The sequence below is a fragment of the Panthera tigris genome, chromosome A2 (genome assembly GCF_018350195.1).
Source record: "Panthera tigris isolate Pti1 chromosome A2, P.tigris_Pti1_mat1.1, whole genome shotgun sequence".
In the NCBI taxonomy this organism is placed as follows: domain Eukaryota; kingdom Metazoa; phylum Chordata; class Mammalia; order Carnivora; family Felidae; genus Panthera; species Panthera tigris.
The window spans coordinates 46,353,185-46,379,942 of record NC_056661.1 but is presented as its reverse complement, the minus strand read 5'-3'; the positions used below and the strand labels follow the sequence as shown (position 1 = coordinate 46,379,942).

The 26,758-nt window shown below is 40.4% G+C and overlaps 1 protein-coding gene across 2 annotated transcripts in view; it reads right to left on the bottom strand.

The window, feature by feature from the left end:
• ITPR1 (inositol 1,4,5-trisphosphate receptor type 1) overlaps positions 1–26,758 on the bottom strand; it is a 326,172-nt gene that overhangs the window by 154,850 nt on the left and 144,564 nt on the right. For both annotated transcript variants that reach the window (XM_007076615.3, XM_015535056.2), the window contains 13 exons: positions 19,956–20,055; positions 18,374–18,534; positions 17,732–17,873; positions 15,645–15,803; positions 13,358–13,530; positions 12,034–12,153; positions 10,325–10,519; positions 7,488–7,739; positions 6,448–6,589; positions 5,207–5,360; positions 4,020–4,207; positions 755–893; positions 27–81 (listed from right to left, as the gene is read on the bottom strand). In XM_007076615.3, coding sequence (XP_007076677.1) covers positions 27–81; positions 755–893; positions 4,020–4,207; positions 5,207–5,360; positions 6,448–6,589; positions 7,488–7,739; positions 10,325–10,519; positions 12,034–12,153; positions 13,358–13,530; positions 15,645–15,803; positions 17,732–17,873; positions 18,374–18,534; positions 19,956–20,055 — 1,980 coding nt within the window. The remainder of the gene's footprint in view (positions 1–26; positions 82–754; positions 894–4,019; positions 4,208–5,206; positions 5,361–6,447; positions 6,590–7,487; positions 7,740–10,324; positions 10,520–12,033; positions 12,154–13,357; positions 13,531–15,644; positions 15,804–17,731; positions 17,874–18,373; positions 18,535–19,955; positions 20,056–26,758) is intronic.

Sequence of the window (26,758 nt, the reverse complement as noted above, 5' to 3'; positions counted from 1 at the left end):
AAACTGAACACTGAAAATATACTTTCCTTCCTCCAAAGATGCCTTCTGCTTGCTCTTCAATATGTTCAAAGTCAAGAGTACCTGAAAATTTAGAGAACACAGCTTCAGGTGTAGAAAGGTCTAGAAAAACAGGATGTTGGTGAACTTTCCCAAAAATAGACTTGCCCTTGCCCATAGGTTAACCTCAAGTCTTCCAGAATCTTATATTGCAAACCTGTGAAGCCACATCAACTCAGATCACACTGTCCAGCGGCTCCGGTGTGCGATGTTCCACATTTCTGCCAATTTCCTACCCACTCGTGATCCCCTTAGTAGAGCAGAGTGATGACCTTGTGCCAAGGAAGCTCAGGCCTTGATAGGTGGGATTATGTCTACTACCCCTTATTCTTCACCACTATTTCCTGGGCAGGGGAAAACTTCCATCATGAGTAAAAGCTGCTGGTGGACGATATTTTCTTAGAGGGTTATGTTTTGTTTTTTTGGCATTTCTGTAACCACAACACTAGAACCCTAAGTGGTCCTATGATTAAGACACTCCAAGATGGAAGGAAAGAAAACCTAACCCAAAAGAGATCCGAACTCTTTTAATTATTCCTCTGCCCAAAAAGGGTAACTCCCAGGATTTTGTTCTAAATTACAGTAATATTCAAAATATTCATATTTTACCTTTTGTAGTGTGTACTGTTTGAATCCCCAGCTTTTATTAGTCCCACATCCCATTCTATGGCTGAAATCCCATTCTGAAATCACTAACCTGGTACGTTACTTGGCCCCTCTTGGCTGCTGCCTCCGGAGGATGTTTCTGAAGTCTGGGAATTGCTTTCATCAAATTCTCGCTTAAATATACACAGGAGGCAGGAGATCCTATAATCCAACCTCACATTCAAAATAAACTAAAGATTCAAGTGGAAATGGAAACAGATTGGTTACATTAGCATACCACCTGTAACACTGTGCCAACCCACCGCACTCTGGCTGGGTCTGGTATCTGCTGCATCAATTACCTTAAGCATTAAGGGAACCAAATATTTGGCTTAGACTTCAACAGTTACTTCAACAACAGACTGCCGTGGGGTCTATCAAATCTGTCTGCAGCACCTCTGCATCTAAACTTCAGCATCCCGATAATTAATTTAATAATCAGAACAATTAATCACTCACTACTTACTCCATCCTCTATAAAACATTATTTTTTGCAACTATTAAATCCCAACTCTGGTCTATGAGAACGGTGATGTTGGCCACTTTGCTTTTAAAAAATTAAGAGAGAAAAATGTTTTTACTACTAGAAATTAGCTTGGTTTTGTCTTTTTCATTTCTGATGGTTTCCTTTGATTTATATACTAACTCTTGGGTTCCTTCTTCATTCTCTCTGCCTCTCCCCTGCTTGCACTCTGTCTCTCTCGCTCTCAAAAAATAAGTATTGAAAAAAAAAAAAGAAAAGAATAGAAAATCAAAGTTCAAGACCCTGGTGATCTTACTCAATCCCAGGACAGACACTTCTCCCAGACTATACTACCTAGGCTTGCCTTCCAAGGTCTTGGGTCGTGGTTTCCTACTTACTACTGGATACCCCATTTGGTTTCTTTCCAGAGTCTGCAACTCAGTATTGTATAAAACTAACAATGTCAGTCCTGCCTGGGTTCTCTCATCCTGAATCAACCTCAGTCAATCTAACCCTCCCTCTCTGATACACACATCTCATCAGTGACGATGTCCTGTTGGCTCCACCTCTATCAAGTCTCCTGGATCTTTCCTATCATTTATCCTTGCTCACATCTTCATGATCTCCTGCCTTGCCATACCAGATCCAGCTCCCAAAGGGGCCTATTCTTAGGTCAGTCCCCTACATAAAAACTCTCAAAGGCTCACCACTGAATAAAATCCTGGCACTTTAGGCACCCGGAGTGCTTAGGCACCCAGAGTGCTCTAGAACCTGGTCTGCTCCTCCTTTCCAATCTTATTTCTGACAAGCTCCATACACTCTATGTCCTTGCCCAAGGAGAGTTGTTACTGGTCCATGTGATGTCATGCTCTGGTCTGACATGCTCCAAGTTCAAGGGGACTTGAGAAGGTCCCCTTGTTTCTATACTATAAATCCTTTTCAGGGTTAAAAGGAGAGTTAAGATCCTACCTCTTCTGTAAAAACCTTCTCTGGTGCTTACCAAATGAGATCCCATGACCCACCCTTGTGTCCCAAGAGAACATTTTCCTCACAGTTTTATTTGCATGAAGACACAGCTTCATCACATCTTATTTTCCTCTTAGACTATATAATCTCTGGTGGATACAGTCCCTGCCCAAATCATCTGTGCACTCCTGCCAGTGCCCGGCAAAGCACCTTGCATATGGGAGAGGGTCAGTAAGCATTTGATGAAACAATGAATCCACCAACCAACTGCTGTCTGTTCTCAGATGGCTACAGTGAGAGGACCTCAAGGTATCATCAAGTTTTACAACACATCACTTCTTTTTTTTTTTTTTTTTTTTTTTTTCCTTGAGAAAGACAGGGTGTGAGCAGGGATGGGGCAGAAAGTAGAGGGATACATAATCCATGGCCTAAGAAGTCCTCCACAACTTTTGTTCAGGCATAAGTTCAATGAGGTTTCTTCCTAAGTCATTCTCTACAGCCTTAAATATTTGAGGACTCTAATAGATGTTTTCAAACTACTGATACAATGTGATTCAGACTCAAGAGACAAATTAAGTCTACAAACATTTATAATCATCTACTACATGTTCTGGGGTTGGGATTAGGCAGCATGGGAGAAAGAAGTGGTAATAGTCTTCTATTCACTAAGGAACAAATAATTCTGTTGATGAATAAAAATGATGTATGAACAGAAAGAGGAAAACACAGAATGTCATGAGATCAGGAGGGTTTTCATAGCTAAGATCAAACCCTATCTTCAGGAGACTGGCTCCCGGACCTCATTTTGCCCATGTAGGGAGTTTACTCCTACAATTATCCTCTCTCTCCTGTGTCAACAACTTGTCCCTCTCTACCTGACCATTCCATTCAGGATACAAACTTGCTATAATCTCCCAACTTAAAACTTATTACAACAAAAACTTCCTGTCACCAACAATCACCCTTCAGTCACTTCCCCACTTCTCTATACATCTTTATACCAAATCTCCTCAAAGAGTTTTGTACTTACTCTCCCTGATTCATCTTCTTCCATTCCCTCTTGAACCCAACCTATTCCAAAATTTGCCAAGTGTACTCCCACCTCAGGGTCTTCTCACTGTTATTCCCTCTGCCTCAGAGAATTTTCCTAGATACTCACATATTAGGTTCCTCACTTCATTCAGGTCTCTGATCATGTTCCCTTACTAGAGAGGCCCTGTCTGACAACCCCATTGAAAGAAATATCCCTGGCCCCACCTTCGGGTGGCCTCCAAACCATCCTGACCCTCTTATATTTTAGCATCCTTACCACTTACCACTATCTGACATAGCATACCTGTTGTTTAATATGCCTATGACTCTTACCAATATGTAGGCTCTTTAGAAACAGGAAATTAATATATGCTGTTCAGCCCCGGATCGCAAATGCTTAAAAGTACTTGGCACAGAATCAATTTCAATAAATACTGAATGAATGAAAGAATTAATGAATGAATGAAAAAGGGAGGGAGGCAGTTAACTGAACCTTAAGCTGAGTTGTGAGCAATAAATAAGCAAGAAATCTGTCTTTATGGAGAAGAATACCTATGTGAGTTCTAAGCAAAGGGAGCATCTTGGGTGCAGACCTAGAGGCCAATGGTGATGGAAAGCTAAGGTAACTAGAGGAAGTTGTGTCATGGCTGGCAGGAAAAGGGCACACTGGGGAGGGGTATGAGATGACAAAAGGATGAAGACAGCTGGTTCATAAATGGCACTTAACAATGAGCTAAGAATTTGCCTCCACTCTCTTCCCAGAAAGTCTAGGGCTTTATAAAAGGAGGGACACAATCCAAAATGGTAGCCCTATGAAGTACATTCTGTCCCCACCACCTCTGGCTGAGACGGTTACCTGGAGTATTTCAATGATCTTCAACTTGGTGTCCATGACCATGATATCCTCCTTCTCTGGCTCTGTCTGCTTCACGTTGCCTTCAGGGGCAGCAGCCATAGGAGTCATGGGTAAAAAGCCTCCTCCGCGGAGCACCACCTGGGTCATCAGCTCTCCAACCCCATGGATGGACCGCATTACATTACTTCCTAGGAAGGGCCAGGACAGACCCCAGTCATGACAACACTCCGGGAGAGTACTCTGAGGCACCTGACAAGGAGCACGACTCTAAACATATTTAACAAATCTGTCCCAACACGTTCTCAGGATCCAAGGAACTGGAAAGGGTTAATACCCATCAAAAATACGGGGAAAAAAGAGTAGTGGAAAACAGATGGGCTTTGAAATCCATAAAGGAGCACTCTGGTATATTAATTCGCCTGCCAAATTTTACTGGTCACCTAGCACATGCTTGTTGCTACCCACAAAATTAGGGGCACAGGAGCTAACGAGGCACAAATTGAGTGCTGCTACAAACACTGATCTCAAGTACGCAGGATTACCTCTGAGGCTCAGTTTCTTCATGTATAAAATGAGACTAAAGGAGCTCAGAGGATGAAATGGTGAAATATATGTGAAATGATTGAGCACAGGATCTAACACAGTATTTTTCTGTTCTAGCTATAGAGACAAGGTCAACAATTATCCGTATGTGAGTACATAGTAGGTACCTAAAGCAGAAGAAAAAATAAACATATAAAAGCGGAGTTATCTATTCACAGACTGGAAATACAATACTCGATACAAGCCAGGATTTTATTTCATCATATACTAATATCATCATTGAATGCCTCATGATACATTGAAGACAAGGATAGGACATGTGTTCTTAAGAGATAAGCATTCAATTTGTTAGGTAACTTTCAAATGGTTTTGCAAAATTTCCTAAGGAGAAATACAGATAGACTCATATACGAAGGAAACAGAGCAAAATGTGAATAATCAAGGACCCATATGTATTGGTATCGGCTGTGCTATTCTTTCAGCTTTTTTGTTCAAAAACGTCCACAATAAAAAGTCAAGAAGAAAAGGACAGGACATCACAGGGAAACATGACAAGAGTAGTAACAGAAGAGGCTGGGAGGGCATGTCCCGGGTGTACAGGTGCCAGCAAATATCACTTCTCCACTTTGCCATGACATTCTTACCTTTATTCTCTTCTCCTTTCGCCATCTTACTAATGGGAAAGATGGTCGTCACATGCACACAGTCCAGTATGGCCAGGAGAATTTTGGTCAATCGTAGGAGGTCAGAGAAGTTGTAGAAACCAAAGTAGATGAGATTCCTAGCTAAATTTACAACCTATTATATTAAAACGAGAGTGAGTGAGAGAGAGATGGTATTAGGTCAACTGCATCCTTTAGTTCCGTTTTATGCTAATTTATAAATGTCTGATTCTGACCCTTCTTATGGTAAGAGGAGACATATATTTTGCTTGCATTTCTGATCAAATTCCACTTTGTTTCCTAAGGAGAAAAAATAAGAAACAAAAACCTGCAAAGCTACTGATCTGTTTTAATAACTAGTTGATAAAAAACTGACATAATCATCTGTGGAGTGTGGATGGAACTGGAGGATACTATGCTAAGTGAAATTAGTCAGAGAAAGACAAAAATCATATGACTTCACTCATATGAGGACTTTAAGAGACAAAACAGATGAACATCGGGGAAGGGAAATAAAAATAATATAAAAACAGGGAGGGGGACAAAACAGAAGAGACTCATAAATATGGAGAACAAACTAAGGGTTACGGGAGAGGTTTTGGGAGGGAGAGGATGGGATAAATGGGTAAGGGGCACTAAAGAATCTACTCCTGAAATCATTGTTGCACTATATGCTAATTTGGATGTAAATTTTTTTAAAAAATTTAAAAATTAAAAATAAATAAATAAATAAATAAATAAATAAATAAAAAAGATACTGCAGGGCAAGCCACGTTGCAGCCCAACAGGACACAGAAAACAATATTGCAATCCTTGGAAATAGACTCCTCAAAAGGAAAACTGGTCTCAAAAAGAAACATTTTAAGTCAAAGGTAATAAGGATTTGTGTCCCTCAAATGATTAATCTATGATGGATCCCAAGCATAGTCTGTTTCTTTCCTGTTGTTTTTAAGATCACGTACAGAGTATACGTAATGTTCTATCATTTTATGTGATTCAATTAACCCTGGATATTTATTCTACCAGCATAACTACCAGTAAGTCAAGCGACTGGTATTCGTTCTATTTTCTTGTGGAACAAAATTGAGCTCAATTCCCTTTTATTACAAAACCGGAGTATCATCACAGAAATCACCACATGCTAAAATATTTTCTATTTATCCCAGAGAAAAATGACCAATGAAAAGCAGGTAAAACATATAGATTATTTCATCATGAATTACCTCAAATGTAAGTTTATTTTTCTCCTTATCAGAGAAAGGAAACCTCTGACAAACCACATCTCTTAAATACTCCTCCACAAATTCCATGGTCTGAGCAAACCTCTCCTTAATTTCATCTTTGGAAGCTCCGCTACTATCATAGCTAAAAGGAAAAGAGAAAGAAAAGGAAATCAGGGGCGCCTGGGTGGCTCAGTGGGTTAAGAGCCTGACTTCAGCTCAGGTCACGATCTCATGGTTCATGGGCTCAAGTCCTGCATTGGGCTCTGTGCTGACAGCTCCAGAGCCTGGATGGAACCTGCTTTGGATTCTGTGCCTCCCTCTCTCTGCCCCTCCCCCGTTTGCACTCTGTCTCTCTCACTCTCCAAAATAAATAAATATTGGGGAAAAAAACACAAAGAAAATGAAATAAAAGTTCAAGATCCTGGGGCCCCTGGGTGGCTCGGTTAAGCGTCTGACTTCGGTTGAGATCATGATCTTGCGGTTCGTGAGTTGGAGCCCTCTATCAGGCTCTGTGCTGACAGCTCAGAGCCTGGAGTCTGCTTCAGATTCTGTGTCTCCCTCTCTCTCTTCCCTTCCCTTGCTCACACTCTCTCTGTCAAAAATAAACATTTAAAAAAATTTAACAAAAAAAAAGTTCAATATCTTCCCTGTTGAGCCTTCCCCAGCTGCTCAGCCACAAAGCCAACATCCCCTCCCCAAAATCCCCTCTCCTACCCTCTGTCCTTAATTTATTTCTCCTCCTTAGCAAGTATCACTAAGACATACAATCATTTATCTTGTTTATATCTTTTCTCCCCATCTAGTGTACAGATAGTGTTTTGGTTTGTTCACTGATACATTAGTTAAGGCTGACACAGAGACAAATATTTGTTGAATTACAAAAAAAAAGACAAGACAAAAAATAGAAGTATGCCATCTTTTGCATTCTTGAAAAAAAAATACACTTCAACTTTCATCTATGCTTTAACTAGACTGAACTTGACCATAAGTGGTCTACAGTGACACAAAACATTAATGAGGTTTTAAAGCAGCAGGCTCACTCATCAATGGCGATCTCCGAGGGAATCTCAGACCAGAGGCGGGCATATTTCACGGGAGTGACTTGTTCCTGGGGATCTCGGTCCACGTGCATATGAAGCATGAGGCGGCAGAAGGATGCCCTCAGGTCATAGGGCAGGTTCTCATCAGACATGCAGCGGAGAATGAGATCTACATCCAGCTGGCCTGATATTTCATTGATGGCCAGGTACTGGCGGTCTAGACACATCCTAGCAAAAAGGTTCAACTGATACCTGAAGAAAAGAAAAGTTATGTGAAGAAATCAGAAATCATTGAGCATAGGGGCGCCTTGGTGGCACTGTCAGTTAAACGTCCAACTTTGGCTCAGGTCCATCATCTCACAGCCTGTGAGTTCAAGCCGCATGTTAGGCTCTGTAGTGACAGCTCAGAGTCTGTAGCCTGCTTCGGATTCTGTGTCTCCCTCTCTCTCTGCCCCTCCCCTGCTCACACTCTGTCTCTCTTTCTCAAAATATGTAATAAAACATTTAAAACAAGAGAAATTATTGAGGATGAATGGCAACACACAGCAAGACCATTTGAATATCCCCAACTTTCACAGGAGTGACATTTGGCCACCTGATCTTATACATCGACACCCTTAAATTGCCTGTGTACCAAGCAAATGAAGAAACTGTTCAGGCTTTACCACCAGTCATACAAGTCCACCCTGCTGAGTTGGAGTAATTATGTGACTACTTGATTCCATTTTGTCCTTGTTTGTTTTATGAAAAAAAGGGGGGGAAATGTTATATTTAAAATGGTTGCCTATTTCCTCAGCTGTTTTTTTATACAGTACATTAAAGACCATGTAGAAAATGTTAAACATCATCTCCCATACTGAATCTCATAGAAATTTTATCATCCTCTTTGGATCTTATCTCATATCAGCCTACTCTTTGACTTCTACATGAAAAACATGTTGTGCAAAGTAGGGGACTCCTCAAACTGTTTTGTTTTCTTCCTCATCCAACTACATGTGATCTTTGTCACCTTCTGAACTGGACCATAGAAGTACCCTTTCCCATTCACCCTCAGGAGAAGATACATCAGACATTAAAAGAAAAAACAACTTGTAATGTGAAATCAAAAAGCTATAAGCTTCCAATGTGGCCAATACTGACTTCTGAATCCAAAATCCTATTTATTATTGATAACCATGAGTTGAAAATGTTCTCAATCTCACTAGATTTCAGTGGATACAGATTAAAATATGATTCTATTTCATGCTTATAAAATTACCAAAGAGTAAAAAGCATCATAATATTCACAGGTAGCAAACACCAGGAGAAACAAAATTCTCACAACTGGTGTGAGTGTGCACCACAATACCCAATCTAGGATCGCTCAGTAAAACTTGCCAATTCAACAATTCCACTCCTAATAGGAAAGACAAACTCTCACTCATACGCATACCTTTTGAATAAGGAGGTCCCCTGACATGAAAAACTAAATTGTGGCATATGATGGAATATCCAAGAGCAATGAAAACATGGCATAATAAAAGGGAATGCCATCCAGAAGTCGAAATTAGAGAAACACATCTACCACCATTAACATGAGCACATTTCAGAAACAATACAGGATAAATGAGACAAGTACAGTACCATTTACATACAGACCTAAGAACTGGCAAAATGCTATATATTTTTGATGAATACATACAAATGTAGTAAAACAGAAACACAGAGGATGTAGGAGGGTATACACTACATGCATGAATGGGAGGGAAGAGAACACAGGAGCTATCAAAGGGCACTGTAGCTGCAAAGTTTTACTTGTTAAAAAATGCCCTAAGCACTTTTCCATCTTTGCTTCTCTATTCTTTGAAAAGTTTTCCTTGGCTCTCTTGCCCCTTCATTTCCTTTCCACTGCCTTCCCTTGAGGTGGCAGGGCCAGCAGATCTTAAAGCTGGGACCTGGGAGACCCTAGGGCCAGATGAGGTAACCGGCAAAGGTGGAGAGTGAGCAAACAAGGATGCACACCAGGTAAAAGGCAGGTTTCTCTCAAGAGTAAGTTATCAATACGGAAAGGTGAAGGCTATAACAACACTATGGTGTGAGAAAGGAACTGGAAGTACAGATGGGGCTGGGACTCATGGTTTTATTCTGTATTTGTACAGGGGCACCTGGGTGGCTCAGTCGGTTAACCATCCGACTCTTAACTTAGGCTCAGGTCGTGATCTCATGGTTTGTGAGTTCAAACCCCACGTGAAACTCTGTGCTGATGGTGCAGAGCCTGCTTGGGATTCTCTCTCCCCTCCCTCTTTCTCTGCCCCTCCCCAACTTGTACTTGCTCCCACGCTCAAAAAAAATATTTGTACAGATATAGAAAGACATATATGTTATGTGTGTGTATAAACATACACACATGTATGAATACACGTATTCATGTTCTAGCTCTGTCTGCAAAATTCTATGAGGTTGGCACTACTGTCTATTTTGCAGATAAAGGAGCTGGGGCATGAAGAGGTATATGACTTGGCCAAAGGCAAAAAAACCTAGTAAGTAGAAAGGTCAGGATTTGAACACAAGCAATGTGACCACATGATATGCGCCTGTATGCTATTATTCTGTTAAGGACAAATAGTAATGAGGGGCCGATGCAAGCACTCACTGTTTCCCTACTTGGCCACATCCAGGAATCAATTTACTACCTAAGTACCAATGAAACCTTACACGCCCAAATCCTAAAATCTACATCTTTTTGCTAGATAGGTGACAACATGTGATTATGTGGAGCAATCAATAAGCAAGCAGTAAATTCCTCATCAATTCCCTCCAGGGCAGCCTGAACTGAGCCCAGCGGGACTCCCCATCACCTGTAGTAGCTGAGAACATCGCGGTCCTCCTTCTGCCCTTCTTTGGCATCTTGGGCCAGTTCCCGGACACTTTTGCTGCGAATCTCCTTGCTGCTGTCCCTCCAAAAGAGCCACACCTCTTCCTCGTCTTCTCCTGCTTCCAGAGCATTCTCTCCAGTAGAAACACCCTCAAATTCAAAACGAGAAAGAACCAGCCTGGAAAATAAGAGGAGGAGTAGTGAAAACTCCTTATGTTAGCAATACTTGCTAATCTAAGATCAACTCTAGCAATATATTGAAATCTAGCTTCACTTTCAGCATAGGGGTGCCTGGGTGGCTTAGCTGGTGAGGCGGCCGACTTTGGGTCAGGTCATGATCTCGCAGTTTGTGGGTTTGAGCCCCACATTGGGCTGTGTGCTGACAGCTCAGAGCCTGCAGCCTGCTTCGATTCTGTGTCTCCCTGTCTCTTTCTGCCCCTCCTCCACTCAGGCTCTGTCTCTCAAAATTAAAAAAAAAAATAAAAAAAAACATAAAAAACTTTTAGCATAAAAACACATAGATAACCTTTTTTTTTTTTGTCCCTCAATGGCAAAATCACAAAGAGCCAAACTCTTCATATACTTTATTCCAGTGGTGCTCAAGCAGGTGATTTTGTCTGCCCTGCACCCTCCCCAGGAGACACTGGGCAATGTCTGCAAACATTTTAACATTTTTGTTTGTCCCAACTGAGTGGGAGGGGTACAATGAGCATCTAGTGGGTAGAAGCCAAGGATGCTGCTAAACACACAGATAGTCCATCATGATTAACAGTTATTCAGGCCCAAATGCCAAAATGCTGAGAGGTTGCATTAGCCCAAACCCAAAATTAAGTTATGAGAAGCAAAAAAAACCAAAAAAACAACTAAACAAAAAAAGCAACAAACAAACAAACCCGACTAGAGCTCAGGGCATAATTCAGTTTTGGGTTTTGTTTTGGTTTCTAAACACTGGCCCTATTACTAGTACTGTACTTATCAGGAAAACTGTTCCCCTGATAAAAAATCAATCACTACTATTACCAAAATTTTTATGTACCACTAAACACATTTTCAACAGTGATAATTAAAAAGCTCTTTCCTACAGTGACCTAACATCACCATTGAATTATCTCCTTTAACTTTTAAAACTGGTGATCCTACCCAAAGAACTTTAAACTCTTAACATTAAATCAAGTATGTGCAAAATGCTCTCTGGTGAATTCACATTATTTTTAAGCCAATGTGCAAGGGGCGCATGGGTGGGTCAGATGGCTAAGTATCTGCTGATTTCAGCTCAGGTCATGATTTCACAATTTTGTGAGTTCAAGTCCCACATCAGGCTCTGTGCTGACAGTGTGGAGCCTTCTTGGGATTCTCCCTCTCTCACTCTGCCCCTCCCCTGCTTGCCTTTCTCAAAATAAAACTTAAAAAAATGTATTAAAAAAATAAATATATTCAAAAATAAATAAATAAACCAGTGTGCAAAGTGATACTATATACAGAGGAGGCCACTCTAAAGGTAAACTGAATTCCCCTATCAAAGACCTTTGCATAAGCAAGATCCCATGCCAGCTCATCTGACTTCAGACCAAGTCTAAAGAAATCAAAGTGTTAAGTTCTATTATCCTAGAGTGCAGACATCCACTAGACCACACATTCTCCATCTAAACCCCTTCCTCGTCTGTATCTTCAACCCCAATAGCCCCCACTCACTTGGTCTCAATCAGGATGTCGGCATTGGTTGGATTCAGCACAGCTTTACATATCAGTTCCTGGGTCACCGGGATCGATTTGTTCATGGAAACACAGAGGTCAGAGAGGTAATCTAAGAATCTATGGAGAAAGAGAAAGCAAACGAAATGTTTTCTGCAGCCACAGTAGAGGTTTGGCTCTCGGAGCCAGACTCCTCCTCAAGCAGACAGACCCAACGTATCTTCAACACAAGAAACTAGAGACATTTTAGGTTTTGGTGCCAGTGTCTACAGCACCAGCAGAAACCCAGCTGCGCGAAGAGAAGAAATCAAGAAAGGAGAAAAAGAAAAAAGATGGCAAGGGCCAGGGCAGATGAACAGATGATGAGATTAAAATGAAACAAACAAGACAAGGAAGACATTTGCATAAGGAAGAAATGGTGGAGATGGAGAAGGACCAGAGAGGTGAGGAAAGGCTCTGAGGCCTGAGGGCCCAAGTTGGAATCCCTGTTCTCATTAGTGATATTCTGATATGCAGTGTTACATGGGAATATGTCTTAACCTCACTTTTCTCATCTTCAGGAGAGGGTAACGTAAAACCTTGTAGGACTGTCCTGAGGATTAAATGCAATAATACATGTCAAGTGCTTATTTAGTTGACTCCCTGAACATGAGAATGCTCCACGGAACATTCTTCATCTTTATGGGGTGGGAGGAGTCACTTTATAACAACACTATCAGCTCTCATTGTGTCTCAGTGTGACCATTCACCATACCTATATTATAAACTACTTTCCACTGCTTCTGAAATGCTGTAGATCTTAATGAGGAGAAGAAAAGAGGAAAGGGGGGAGATCTATGTGAATGAGAAATGACAGAACTGTAATGTAAAATAGAAACACTCAAGTGACAACTAAGTTTGCAAAAGACTCTTACTGATGACACTTGGGGGAGGTGTTCTAAGTGATAATTAGGGGGTGCTAAACTGTGAATAAATGGCCATCACTGTGATTTCCTGTGCATCTACCAAGTGCCAGGCACTTCACGTGTATTTATTCTCATTCAATTTTCATAAACACCCATTTAGCATAGAAGAAAATTAAAGCTCAAGCGGAAAGAGAAAGTCACCCAGCTGGCCAAGTGCAGAACTAGGATTCCACTACGGGTCTATCCCAGTACCGTGTTCTTTCCACTACTCACCCAAGAGCCTCTCCAGACCAGCCTAACCGAAATCTGTCACTGGCAGCCCTCCAAAGGAAACCTCGCCAAAAGCACCCTGACTAGCTCAATGCCTGCATCTTCAAGGCACAGACACCTTCGGTGGATCAGACCCACTTCCACCTCACCTGGGCTCCCTGTTCTTTCGCACCAGACTGACAAACGTGTCGATCTCAGCAGCGGTGATGTGTTTTTCCAGGAGTTTTCGGTTATTGTGAAGCAGGGCGGTGATGGTGTCTTCGGCCAACACATCATAGCCAATCTGCTTCTGCATAAAGCCAAACTGCTTGGCTATGTACTCCTTTTAAGGATGAAAAGGGAGGTCAAGCGGGGAGAACAGAAGATTTTAAGGTTTACCCCAAACTAAGCAAAGCAGCAACCTTCCCTGGCGAGAAGGACTGTTCATAAGGGAAATCCTAGTGAGCTACCTTTCTACAACTTTCTCATCTAGGTCAACAGCTGCAAACTCCCTCACACCCTTGGTTTTACTAAACCCGCCACACAAATGTAATTAAGCAAATTACCCTGTATGTACAGATGGGCATTTTATCAAGTGCACAGTATAAATATTAATGCGGTGACTTATTTTTCTAAAAGGTCAAAAGCTGTTTTTCAGCTGTGATTTTATTGCTAATTCAAGAGGACTTAACTGTGCCTTATTGCTCTGTGCTGCTGAATAAACATACTTAAGCCTACCTAGATATTTAGAACAGTACCACCCTATTTTGTTTTCTTTATCTGGGGTGAAAATACATTTGCATAGTCAATGGGGAGCAGAATCAAGTGAGGAATACCTAAGCCAGTCAATCATATTCACAGAACGCATAAAAACATCGCTGGCTTCTCTCTTTGGGGAGCAGACATGACATTCCATAAAAAAATATATGAGAAGTCAGGGAAATCTCTTGTTGGTATTTGTTTCTATTCAGAGACGTTTCCTGCCTAAGACAGACTCAAAGTTCAAACAGCACTTGAAACTTGTTTAATGTTTCAAAATTAATTCCCAAATCCTAAAAACTACTCAGGGTGTTTACAGTGGACACTGGCCACTTTTCAGCCCATACTCAGTAAGGATGCATGTTTGGTAATTAATCAGCCTTCAGGGACAGACTGCTGCTGGGTGGCAGACAATCCATAACAACAAGCAAAGACATTCAATGTAGCAGCAACAGGTGGGACTGGTTTGGCCTTTTCATGTACAAGCAAAATGTGCTAGTACACTCTAGAGGCTCTGATGTATCCTCATTGGAAGATGGCAGAGAGGAACAGAACAAAAATCTCTTTGGCACTATTTGAGTATGGTTTTAAAGCACTAGCAGAATTAAAGTAACCAGAGCACCCAAAGGCAACCTGTCCAGGCTAATGAACAAAGCATCATAGGTATATGATACCTTCTATTTAGATAATAGCAAAGGCTAAGTCAAAAGCTTATACTTGCTAACAAGGTTATATCTAATACTTGAGAGCACTGGTGAAGTTTAACACTTTCTTCATGACAGAACAGAACAATTTTCATTACAGAGAGAAGTTTAAATTTAAAGGCCAGATGTGGTAGCAGTGCAAAGTTTACAAACAAAAGCCTTTTGTAACACAATGCAGAGAGGAGGAGTCAAGGTTATGATAAGCATCATCTGTGCACCTACACTAATTCAATGCAGTACAAGACTTCTCAGCCTCAGCACTACTGACTTTCTGGGTTGGGTAACTGTTCGTTGTTGGGGGATGTCTTGTGCATTACTGGATATTCAATAGCATCCGTGGCTTCTACCCACCAGATGCCCCCTCGCCCCGTCCCGCCCAAGTTGTGACACTCAAAAAGGTCTCCAGATATTGCCAAGTATTTCCTGGGGGACAAAATTACTCCCAGCCGAGAACTACTAAGTGTGGCAACACAGTTTCCAGGTTTCCTTACAATGGCAAGTTGATGGGAGACCCCAGAGAGGTTAGAACGTTTATCTCATGAGGACACTATATACAGTGTCATGACACAGGTAAGAACTTAGAATACCATAAAACATGAGCCACAACCAAGATAAAGTTACCAGCACAGATGGAAGATATGGAAGGGAGCAAGAAGATTCCACTCTTGCTTTAATATGAACACATGCAATCATTTCCCTGATTTTTAAGATAACGTGCCATAAAAAATACTAGAAATGTACTAACAGTATAAAAAAAAAATCTCACTGAAAGGTGGCTGCAGAAGGGGACTTCTTGGGTATCCTTCTTAAGGACTCTAGAATGTATCTTCTTCTCAGGCTTGCAAAAAATCTATTTCCTTTCTGCACACAAACCTAATGAACTATTCTCTAGCCATTAAGTAATTACAGATTTAACACTTAGAACTCATGAGGCAAGTAAATGAACTTCAGGGACAAAACTGCCCATCACTTCCCATCAATCCTAAATCCCAACCTGGTTTTTCCTGTAGTCTTGCTGAGAGTGTCTCAGGACCCTGTAGCAGAGCCGACAGATATGTCTGAAAGGAGCATGCCGCTGGTCCCCAAGCTCCTCGAGCCGCAGCATTGGGCCATCGCCACAGTCTGTGAACGGGGCTTGTAACAATTTGAAGATCTGGTTGTGAGAAGGAAGAATAAACACCATCACCATTTAGTGTGTTAATGGCTAGTCCTCTGTCGCAAACTAATAGAACCTCCTGGGAGGCAGCACTACACAGGCCACTCTCTCTACATCAATGTCAGTAACCTGAAAATTGTACACCCACTCATCACAGTCCACCTGGACCTAACTGGTCCTCAAACACTTCCCAGTACAGTATGTAGGGCTGTGGTTAAGAGTGCGGACTCTGCAATCAGCAGATTCTAGGCTGAAATCATTCACCTGCATTATTCCCTAGTGGTATAGAACACAGTCAAGGTAACCTTTGGTTTTCTCAGGAGTAAAATGGAAAGAACACTACCCAGCTCACAAGGGAGTGCTAAGGATAAAAGATTAAAAACTGTCAGTTGCATAAATATAGTGCTCAGCAAAGGCTTCTGCCACGGAATCTGATCATTTTGGCCCCTCAAGGAATTGTTATTGTGGAAATGAGCATTGGCATTGAGCCAATCTAATCTGGGAGGTCATCACCTGAAACAGCTGGACATAATTTCTTCTTGGACTAGAAAACCATGCTGAAACATGATGAAGTGTTAATAAATTTTGTCTTTCATCAACCAACAGGAAAAAGTGTTCTCAAATCCCAAGTTCCTATGGAGAACTGTAGGAGTAGTAACTAATATATTTTTCTTTGGGTTTTAGTGGCCAGGAATTTCTATGCCAAGCGTACACCCCCCATCTCTGACAGCTTTAGAGAACTATATAGTATGCATTTCTGTGCACTTCACCTACCCTTGTCACTTACCTCCCTACAATTTATCTTTACACCAGCTTACTTAAATTTATACCAGATAATAGCATCTATATATGTCCTGTAAGCCATTACTCATTCTTTGTGGTAAGATCTTGTTTTGATTTATGGAGGTCCCTGTAAGAGCTTATACAGGCCTGAGTTTACCAAATCCTCCAAATTTTCCAGTCCTATGAAATAACATTAAGAACACATGGCACTTATTATTTTTGATGAAAATGCAGTTGTCAACTGAACTCTTCTTGGAGTTCCTAACAGGTGAATTGTTACATGCTGACTCAACAAGTGTGTTGTCAATTTAACTGAGCTATGAAAGCCTGCGTGGCTCAGTTGGTTAAGTATCCAGCTTCGGCTTAGGTCATGATCTCGCATTTAGTGACTTCGAGCCCTGCATCGGGCTCTGTGCCATCAGCTCAGAGCCTGGAGACTGCTTCAGATTCTGTCTCCCTCCCTCCCTCCCTCCCTCTCTCTCTCTTTCTCTCTCTCTCTCTCTCTCTCTCTCTCAAAAGCAAACATTAAAAAAAAAATTTAACTGAGCTATGAAGCCATGAAAAGACACAGAGGAACCTTAGATGCATATTATTGAGAGAAAGGCTACATAGTGTATGATTTCAACCACATGACATTCTGGAAAAGGCAAAACGACGGAGGCAATAAAAGGATCAGTGGGTGCCAGGGGTTGAGGGCAGGGAGGGATGAACAGGCAGAGTACAGAAAGTTTTTAGGTCAGTGACAATACTCTGTATGAATCTATCATGATGGGTATGTTATTATACATTTGCCTAAATCCAGAGAATGCATACCACCAAGAGTGAACCCCAATGTCAACTCTAGATTTGGGGAAATTATGATGTGTCAATGTACGTTCAGCAATTGTAACAAATGTATCACTACAGCGGAGGATATTAATGATAGGTGAGGCTATGCATATGTAGAAGCATGAGGTATATGTGAACTCTGTGCTTTCCATGCATTACTGTTATGAACTTAGAACTGCTCTATAAAATCAAGTCTGTTTTCTTCAAAAGTCAGCTGATCAAGCCTTCCAGGTGGGAACCAGTCATGTCCCTCTGTAAGAGCAGTGATCCCACTGATTTCTTACAGAGATCCCAATATGTTGCATCTCACAGACCTGCTTGAGAATATTCTGTTCTCTCATCAGCTTCTGCCGTTCTCTGTTAGGCTTGGAGAAGACCACTTCAAGCACATCTTGACCAGAGTTAGTGCCACCAGTGACAAAGTAAACCAAGTCTTCCAGCAGCTTGGTTACAGACCTTGAGAGCAAAGAAGCTATTAGAGATGGGAAATGTTCGACGTGTAACAGGTTGAAAACTTTACCTTGAAAGACCCAGGCCTAATGAGGCACTTAAACGCAAACAAGTCCTTTCTTCCCAATTTCCTCAAAAGTGAGGACCAATGACCAAAAAGAGTAAAATACACACAACACATTATTGTCCACAAAAGGATAAACACCTTTACAAAATATGAGCCTTCAAATTTTACGTCAGAGTAACCGTGGCCCCCATCATTTATTAGAAAGTTCTAGAGGCCAAACTAGAGACTGAGGAAAAAGGTCTTTACAATTTTAGAGACTTTCAAAGAAGTGAGTGTGGTTCTTGAAAATCACAAGTTAAAGCCACATATAAATGTTAAGGCCTGACCCTCTCACACAAAGCTGTTCAGAGTTGGCATTTTCTCTTTCTGCAAACAACAGATTTAAGAGCTCCACAGTGGGTGAGGTTGAATATGTCTGGTTCTTACGTGAAGCCCTTACCTTCTTTCATTCTGAGTGATGGTGCCTTTCTCCAGCTTCCCAGCTATAGAGCCCAGCACCTTGCTGGCGTCATTGGCAAAATCCAGGTCCCGAACCTCAGCAGGAGAAACCGGAACTATAGCAAATGCTTCCTTATCCTCCTTCACAGGGGAGGTGCCAATCTGAAAAGCAAAATGGTCTTTATGGGATTGTCTCTTGGACTGAGACAGTAAAACATTAATCAAAATACTATTTATGTGACACTGGGCAATCCAAGTAGCTGGAGCTATCTCGCAGTTAGAATCAACTAGACACAGAAAAACATATGAAACGAAGTACCTCAAATCATTAACAGTTGTTACCTCTAGAGATTGTTACTGTGGGGAAAGAAGGAGGCAGAAAGGGGTCTCTGATATCATTTTACACCTTCATTTGTGAAAAGAAGTATGTTAAGACTGTTACAATTGTAAAACATGTTTATAAACACATAGGGAGGTGTGCCTGAGTGGCTCAGTGGGTTAAGCATGTGAATCTTGATTTCAGCTCAGATCAAGATCTCTTGGTTCCTGAGAATGAGCCTCACATTTGGGGCCTGTTTGGGATTCTCTCTCTCCCCCCGCCCTCCTGCCTCTCTGAGCCTCCCCGACTTGTGCGTGTGCATGCACACACGTGCTCTCTTTCAAAATAAAACATTTAAAAATAAATAAATAGGCGGGAGACTACGTGGCTCAGTTGGTTAACCATCCAACTTCAGGTTATGATCTCACATTTCATGAGTTTGAGTCTGGGTCGGGTTCTGTGCAGACAGCTCAGAGCCTGGAGCTTGCTTCGGATTCTGTGTTTCCCTCTCTCTCTGCCCTTCCTCTGCTTACGCTCTCTCTCAAAAATAAACAAACACTAATTTTTTTAATAAATAAAAATAAGTAAGCAAACACATAGGGAAAAAACAAATGAGCAAAATAATTATTGACTCAGAGTATCATATGGGCAGACACTGTACCAATCTTTTAACTTTTCTATATACTTGAAAATGTTCATAAAAATAGAAAAAAAAATTCCAGTAACCTCCCCCATCACTAAAAAAACAAACTAAGAGTATCATTTGACTTTTTCAAAACAAAATCCCTATGTGTGTGTTTTTATGTTTTATGACCCTAGAGAAGGTAGGGAAGGAGAGGTGGGCTTCAGGGAGAGAAATTAAAGGGGCTAAGAGAACTTCCAAAAAAATAAAAGTGTTTATTTAAAGACAGAGAGAAAGAAATAATAAAGATTGGGGAAAACCAACTAGGTATGTGATGTGCCTCAAGGCACAAGCAAACACTCCCCCAGCCAAAATCATCCTTCAAACAGACATGAAATCCAGACAATTGCTCAACCTTTAGGGCAAAAGCCATGGAATAAAAGGTTCTGGTTATTTAAAAAAGCCTAGGCTTGCTTTAGCCAAGTCCCTTGGAGAGAATTCTTTCACTGCATTCAAGTCTGTCCATGACTACCTCTGGCCAAAGCAACAAAATGCAGCTCCCTCCTCCCCAATGTGTCCTCAAAGGAGCCCTTTCATTAGGGAGCACAAGACCAAAGGAGGCAGCCAAGTTCCAGAACTTACTTTCAGCATTACAGGTTTTTCTTCTTCCTTGTCGATTGGGATATTTGTGCTATGAACCCAGGTATTAGTGCAAAGGTGTCTGAGTCGGACATAGGAGTTTCTGGGGGGAAAAATAAAAGGATTTGGGTGACAGGAATTTTTAGGTTCTCTAAAGCCACTGGACTAGAATATATTCTATTAAAATAAAACGGGATACCAAAATGGTTTCCTGCTACATACACTAGACAATATAAACCGAGGCACAAATGAATGCACACCAAAATATGTTTTAATGTATTTACAATAAAAAATCATTCATAATGATTCTAACATTGTGATATGCTGTATTTCTAAATGTAAGATCACTCCTGTGAATGAATATCCCAGAACGGAGCATGAGACAGAGTAACAAAAACTACTGAGTATATATTAATGCATATCATGAGAAATGATAGAGCAATGCATGAAATTTTCCTATGGATCCATGAAGCAAAAAATAAAATTACCAGGATAAAATGTGAGTCAATATTTAATAATCTTGTGGTAAGGAAGGCCTTTGAAGCACATAGCAACATACAAGGTTCACCAATTTTAAAAGTAAAAGAGGGATACATCTTAGAATATTGTTTACATTTTTCATCTTCCATAAAGCAAAAAAAAAAAAAAACAAAAAAACATCATGAACAAAGCTGAAAGAAAAAGGACAACTTGGGAAAATAAAAGAATAACACAAAGCATAAAAAGGTAATTAATCTGCATATATAAAGAGATCTTTAAATCAGTAAGAAAAAAATGGGAAAAGTGGAAAGGAAAATAAGACAATGACATCAGCCAGTAACTTAATAAAGCAATATAAACTGCCAATAAACTTGCAAGTATACATTTAATTTCCTTAATATACAATTTACACAAATAAAAACTACGCATCTTTTTACTGAATGTCTTCCAAAGATCTTAAGAGACCGACATAACCCAGTATTTACAAGAGTTTAGGGAAATGACCTCTCCCCGCACTCACGGTGACAGTGTCAACAAATTAAACTCTAGAAGGGAGTCTGGCACTTTGTAAAGCAAGTAAAATGTACCTATCTTTTCAACTAGCAATCTCATTTTTAGATGGTTCGCCTAAGAGATGACAACCCAAGTACAAACTGGGGCATAAGTATGTTCAACAAGGCATTATATACGGTAGTAAAAAACTAAACAATCCAATGTCTCAATAACGGACTAACTAATTATTGTACATGCAGTGGAATACTAAAAAGTTATTTAAAAAAGATTACAATCGATATTTACGTGGAAATATGTACAGAACATATCATTCAATGAAAAATTGTTAAAAATAGCTTATAATTTTTATTAATGGCTAATTATACAGAGGTATTCTGCATGCCCAGAGACTTGTCTAAAACTACATAAACCCTAATGTTAACAGTGTTTATATCTGAATGGTTAAATTTTACATAATCGTTATTTGCTTCTTTGCTCTCCACGATGTTAACACATTTTTGTGGCTTTACAATGGACATGGATAATTTTACAACATTTTCCAATTTTGCTTAAGGAAGTAGTTGAAATAGTGGCATCATTTTTGCATCAGGAATCCACCCCATCAGTGAGACAAGACCAATGAACACCAAACAATAGTAAGTAACATGAAATGCAAATGAAAAAGCATTAAGTTGGGAGACAGTCAAGGTACGCACTGAAGGACTTTTAGAGGAGGAGATCAATGAGGCTACACAAAGTCATGGACATTTTCTGATACAGAAAACTTGAATTGGAACTTTAAACACTGTTGGGGCTCGGGCAGACAAGGGACCAAAGAAGATATTTGCATTAAGAGGAATTTAGAGCAATGGTAGAGACATGGAAAAGAGGTGGGGGCAAGGGACATCAAACCAGACATCTATCTTTAGTACACACTCTCTGCCTTCCGCTTTTGTTCATTATACCTGTCCTGAATATTCCAAGTAAGGGCAACCATAGTGATATTTAACTAGAATGAATACACATCAAGCAACATGAAGAAGAAACCTGACAGAGATGTGCCAATTCTTTTTTGTCTGAGTGACATGGACTAATTCTCTGAATTTCAAAATATAACCAAAGCCTGGAGCTTAGCTTTTAATTGGATGATTACCTTCTGTAAAGTTCTATGTCAAATTATATTTGAGACACAAAAGGGTGTTCTATCAATTCATCCCAAGTCTCATTCCCAATCCTTAACTCAAAAGCCATAGTATCAGGACAATTACAAAAGCAGTCACAAAGTTAGATGCTCTCCCAGTGTTCATCTAAGGCGTCTATTTTACATATACTGGAATTTTATTATCTTATTCAGTATACCCAGGATTTGCCATTATCCTTTTCACTTCGGCTTGGAAAGATTCTTCTAACCATTGACTATCACAAAAATTCCTTTGCTGATAACATTTCAGAGACATTCATTTATCTACTTTCAGTCTTCCTCATCTTCAAACAAGCAATATTTAGCACAACTTTAAGATGCAGGGAAATGAGTGTACTACTCCTAAAGTTTTTTGATTCCTCCACAGGACAAATGAATGGGAAGCCCATTCAATTCTGGCTCTCACATTGTTGGTCAGGGGCAAGAATGAATAAAAATTTTTAAAGTTAAGACCAAGCTCAAGACTGTAACTGGTAATCAATACTAGTAGACCATGCCGGACACTTCTCCCATGGTGAATGCAAGGCTTCCATTGTTTAAGAGTTTAGAATCCATCTACCCATGGACAACTATCCACAAAGACAGTTTTCCAATTTGGCTATGTTACCTAAAAGCTTAGACCTCCCCTTCCTACAGCATCATGCAAATTTCCAACCCACTGGGGAATATGGCCAACATGCTCACTCCTCTTGCCAAGGAAATGCATGAAGCACCTTGTGATGGAACAATGTGGTATTTTACATCACAGGGTTCTGTTTTTTGCTATCCCTTGCAAACTAAAACATTTAACATGTAAGATAAACGTCATTCCCTTGTCTTCTGGGAACCTGAACAAATGCATTAGATAACTTCCTGAAGAGAGGACACAACATATGGAAATTTACTTAAACCAAAATGGAAATGGGTTTTACAAACCTGTACCTATCTAGTTAACAAGTCAATGAGAAAGGAAGCTTTTAAAAGGCAATCTACCCTACCCAAATCACATTTAAAAAGGATCTCAGAGTGGATCAAAGACCTAAGAGTAAAAACCAAAAACCATAAAAGTCTTAAAAGAAAACATGAGCATAAATGTTTGTGACCTTGGAATGTGCAATGGTTTAAGAAACTGAAAGCATAAGCAATCAACGAAAAAACAGATAGGAATTGGACAAAATTAAAAACTTTTGTACTTCAAGAGATACCATCTAGAAAGTGAAAAGACAACCTAGAGAATGGTCGAAAATTCTAGCAAATCACTTACCTGGTAAGGGATCTGTCTTGAGAAAAAAAAGAACACTTAAAACTCAATAATAAAAAGACAACTCAATTTTTGAAATGGGCAAAAAATAATGGGCAAAGGATGTGAAGAGATACTTCTCCTAAGATGATACACAAGTAGCCAATACGCACATGAAACGATGATGAACCTCACAGACAGAAAAATCAAAACCACAATGAGAGGGGTGCCTGGTGGCTCAGTTGGTTAGGCATCCAACTTTGGCTCAGGTCATGATCTTGCAGTTCGTGACTTCAAGCCCCACATCAGGCTCTGTGCTATCAGCACAGAGGCCCAGAGCCTGCTTCAGATTCTGTGACTCCCTCTCTTCTCTGTCCTTCCCCCGCTCCAAGCTCTCTCTCTCAAAATTAAACATTAAAAAAATTAAAAAAAAAAAAGAAACACAACGAGATACCACCTCACACTTACCAAGATAACTCAAACAAACAAACAAAAAGAGTAACAAGTATTGGAAAGAATGTAGAAAAAGTGGAACCCTCAGACACAGGTGGTAGGAATGTAAAATGCTGGATCCATGTTGAAAAACCATCTGGCAGCTCCTCAAAATGTTACATAGAGTTACTGCATGACATAGCATTCCAGTCCTAGGTATATACCCAAGAGAATGAAAACTTATGTCCCCCCAGAATGTGTACAAGAATGTTCAAAGTGGCATAATAGCCAAAAAGGGCAACAACACAAATGGGCATCAAGTAATAAGTGGGTAAATACAGGGCACCTGGCTGGCTCAGTCAGAAAAGCACACAACTCTTCATCTTGAGGTCGTGAGGCTGAGCCCCTTTGAGCATAAAGAGTACTTAAAACATAAATAAATAAATGAAAGAGTAAATTTTAAATATATATATAAAAAAAAGGATTAGGTATTAGCCCTTTTTTTTTTTCTTCTTTAAGGAGGTTTCACACCCAGCATGGAGCCCAAAGTGGGGCTTGAAGTCACAACTGTAAGATCAAGACCTGAGATGTGATCAAGAATCAGACACCCAACTAACTGAGCCAATTAGGCACTCCCAACCCTTTTTTTAAAAAAGAAAATAAGGGGGCGCCTGGGTAGCTCAGTCAGTTAAGCAACCGACTTCGGCTCAGGTCATGATCTCACGGTTTGTGAGTTTGGGCCCCGCGTCGGGCTCTGTGCTGCCAGCTCAGAGTCTGGAGCCTGTTTCAGATTCTGTGTCTCTCTCTCTCTCTCTGACCCTCCCCCACTCATGCTCTGTCTCTGTCAGAAATAAATAAACATTAAAAAAAATTTTTTTTTTAAATAATAAAATAAAAAATAAATAAAAAAGAAAACAAGGGCACCCAGGTGGCTCAGTCAGTTAAGCATCCGACTCTGGACTTCAGCTCAGGTCACAGTTTCCAGATTCGTGGTGCAAGCCGCCCATTGGGCTCTGAGCTGACAGTTCTACCTCTCTCTCTGCCCCTCCCTGCTCTCTCTCAAAATAGATAAATGAACATTTAAAAATAAAATAAAATAAAAAAATAAGTAGATGGGGCACCTGGGTAGCTCATTCAGTTTAAGTGTCTGACTTCGGCTCAGGTCATGATCTCAATGGTTTGTGGGCTTAAGCCCTGCAACGGACTCTCTACTGACAGCTTGGAGCCTGCTTCACAGTCTGTGTCTTCCTCCCTCTCTGCAATGCCCCCCCACTGTTCATGCTCTCTCTCTCTCAAAAATACACAAACATTAAAAAAAAATTTATAATTAAAAAAAATAAGTGGATAAATACAACGTGTTATAACCATATAATGAAATATTATTCAACAATAAAATAAAATGAAGGGCTAAAATATGCTTTAACATGAATGAACCTTAAAAATACTAAGTGAAATACACCAGTCACAAAAGAGCGCATGATACATGATTCCATTTAGATGAAATGTCCAGATCAGGCAGATCAATAAAGACATGAAGCAGGTAAGTCTAAGGTTGGATGTGGAGAACAGGGAAATAACAGTAACTGAGAAAGGGTGTGGTGTTCTTTTTTGGGAAGAATGATCTAAAACTGTGATGATAGTTGTCCAGCATTGTTCATAAAAACTACTGAATTGAGCACTGTAGGTGAATTGTATGGTATATGAATTGTATCTCAACAAGTCTGTTACTGTAAAAAAACAAAAACAAAACAAAACAAAAAAACTGGGGACAACTCATTCAGTTCAGCGTCTGACTTTGGCTCAGGTCATGATGTCGTGGTTTGTGGGTTCCAGAGCCACATCGAGCCTGCTTCAGATCCTCTGTCCCCCACCGCCCCACCCCCATCCAGCTCCTCTCCCACTCACGTATGCTCACGTGCTCTTTCCCTCTCAAAAAAAAAAAAAAACATTAAAAAAGTATGTTAAAAAAAAAATCAGTGTACATCAGCTCAATCAGGGCTTCCAAACCTGGAGAATGCAAAGCTGTGCACATACTTGGGATTTCCTGGAGGAACATCTGTAGCTTTCCCCCAGATTCTCAAGGAATTAACAACCCAGCAGAGTTGAAGAACCAATTGACAATTTTACTGGGTGGCAAGGAAAGGCCTCCTTGCAATGTCAAGTACTCTTCCACATGGACACTGTCCTCCATTCATCACTCTGACAGCACAAGAGAAGGTACTCCTCTAGTGCTGAGAGCACCCGCACTGCAGAGACCAGTCTCACTGACATGGGGCATTGCTCTGGGCCAAAGCAGGTGTGGAGAGGAAGAAATGAAGGAAACCAAATGTCAGCAGATCTGCAGATGTCACACCTTGCTCGAATACTTATGCTGCCAACAGGCATTCGACTGCTCCATCCACCCAGGCGACTCGTGCTTTGGCCGCTGATACCAACTCAGCACATGCTGGTAGGTTTTTTTTAAAGACAGGCTTACAAACAGGGACTGGAGTCTACTAACTTCTGGGACATTCTGGGCAGGATCTTTGGGTCTCTCTAATGTTTGACTTGGATCTAAACGTAATTTTAAAAAGTGCATACACGGTCAAATGTCCTTTATGGAAAATGATCAGTAGTTAATTTGCATTAATAGGTTATTGAGTCTGGGTTCAGTCCGTGGAATGAAGCTTCTCCTGCTGTCTCTGTTTGAAAAGTAACTGGAGATTGCAAGGGAGCTGTTAAATCTTACTATTTGTAACCAGGTATGTATATGAATCAGAATTTTGTTAATAGGGTGTCAAACCCCCAAAATACAGAAATGAATCAGACACCATGGCTCATAAAACAATGTAACTGCTTTCCATAATCCCCTATTTCACATTTTTCTCCTTATGAAAAAAAAAAAAAACCCCGATTTTTTTTAACCTAACAAATGTTATAAACTTTTATTTCTAAAACATTTGTATTCATTAAATACTTGTCTGTATGTCAAAAATAATGTGT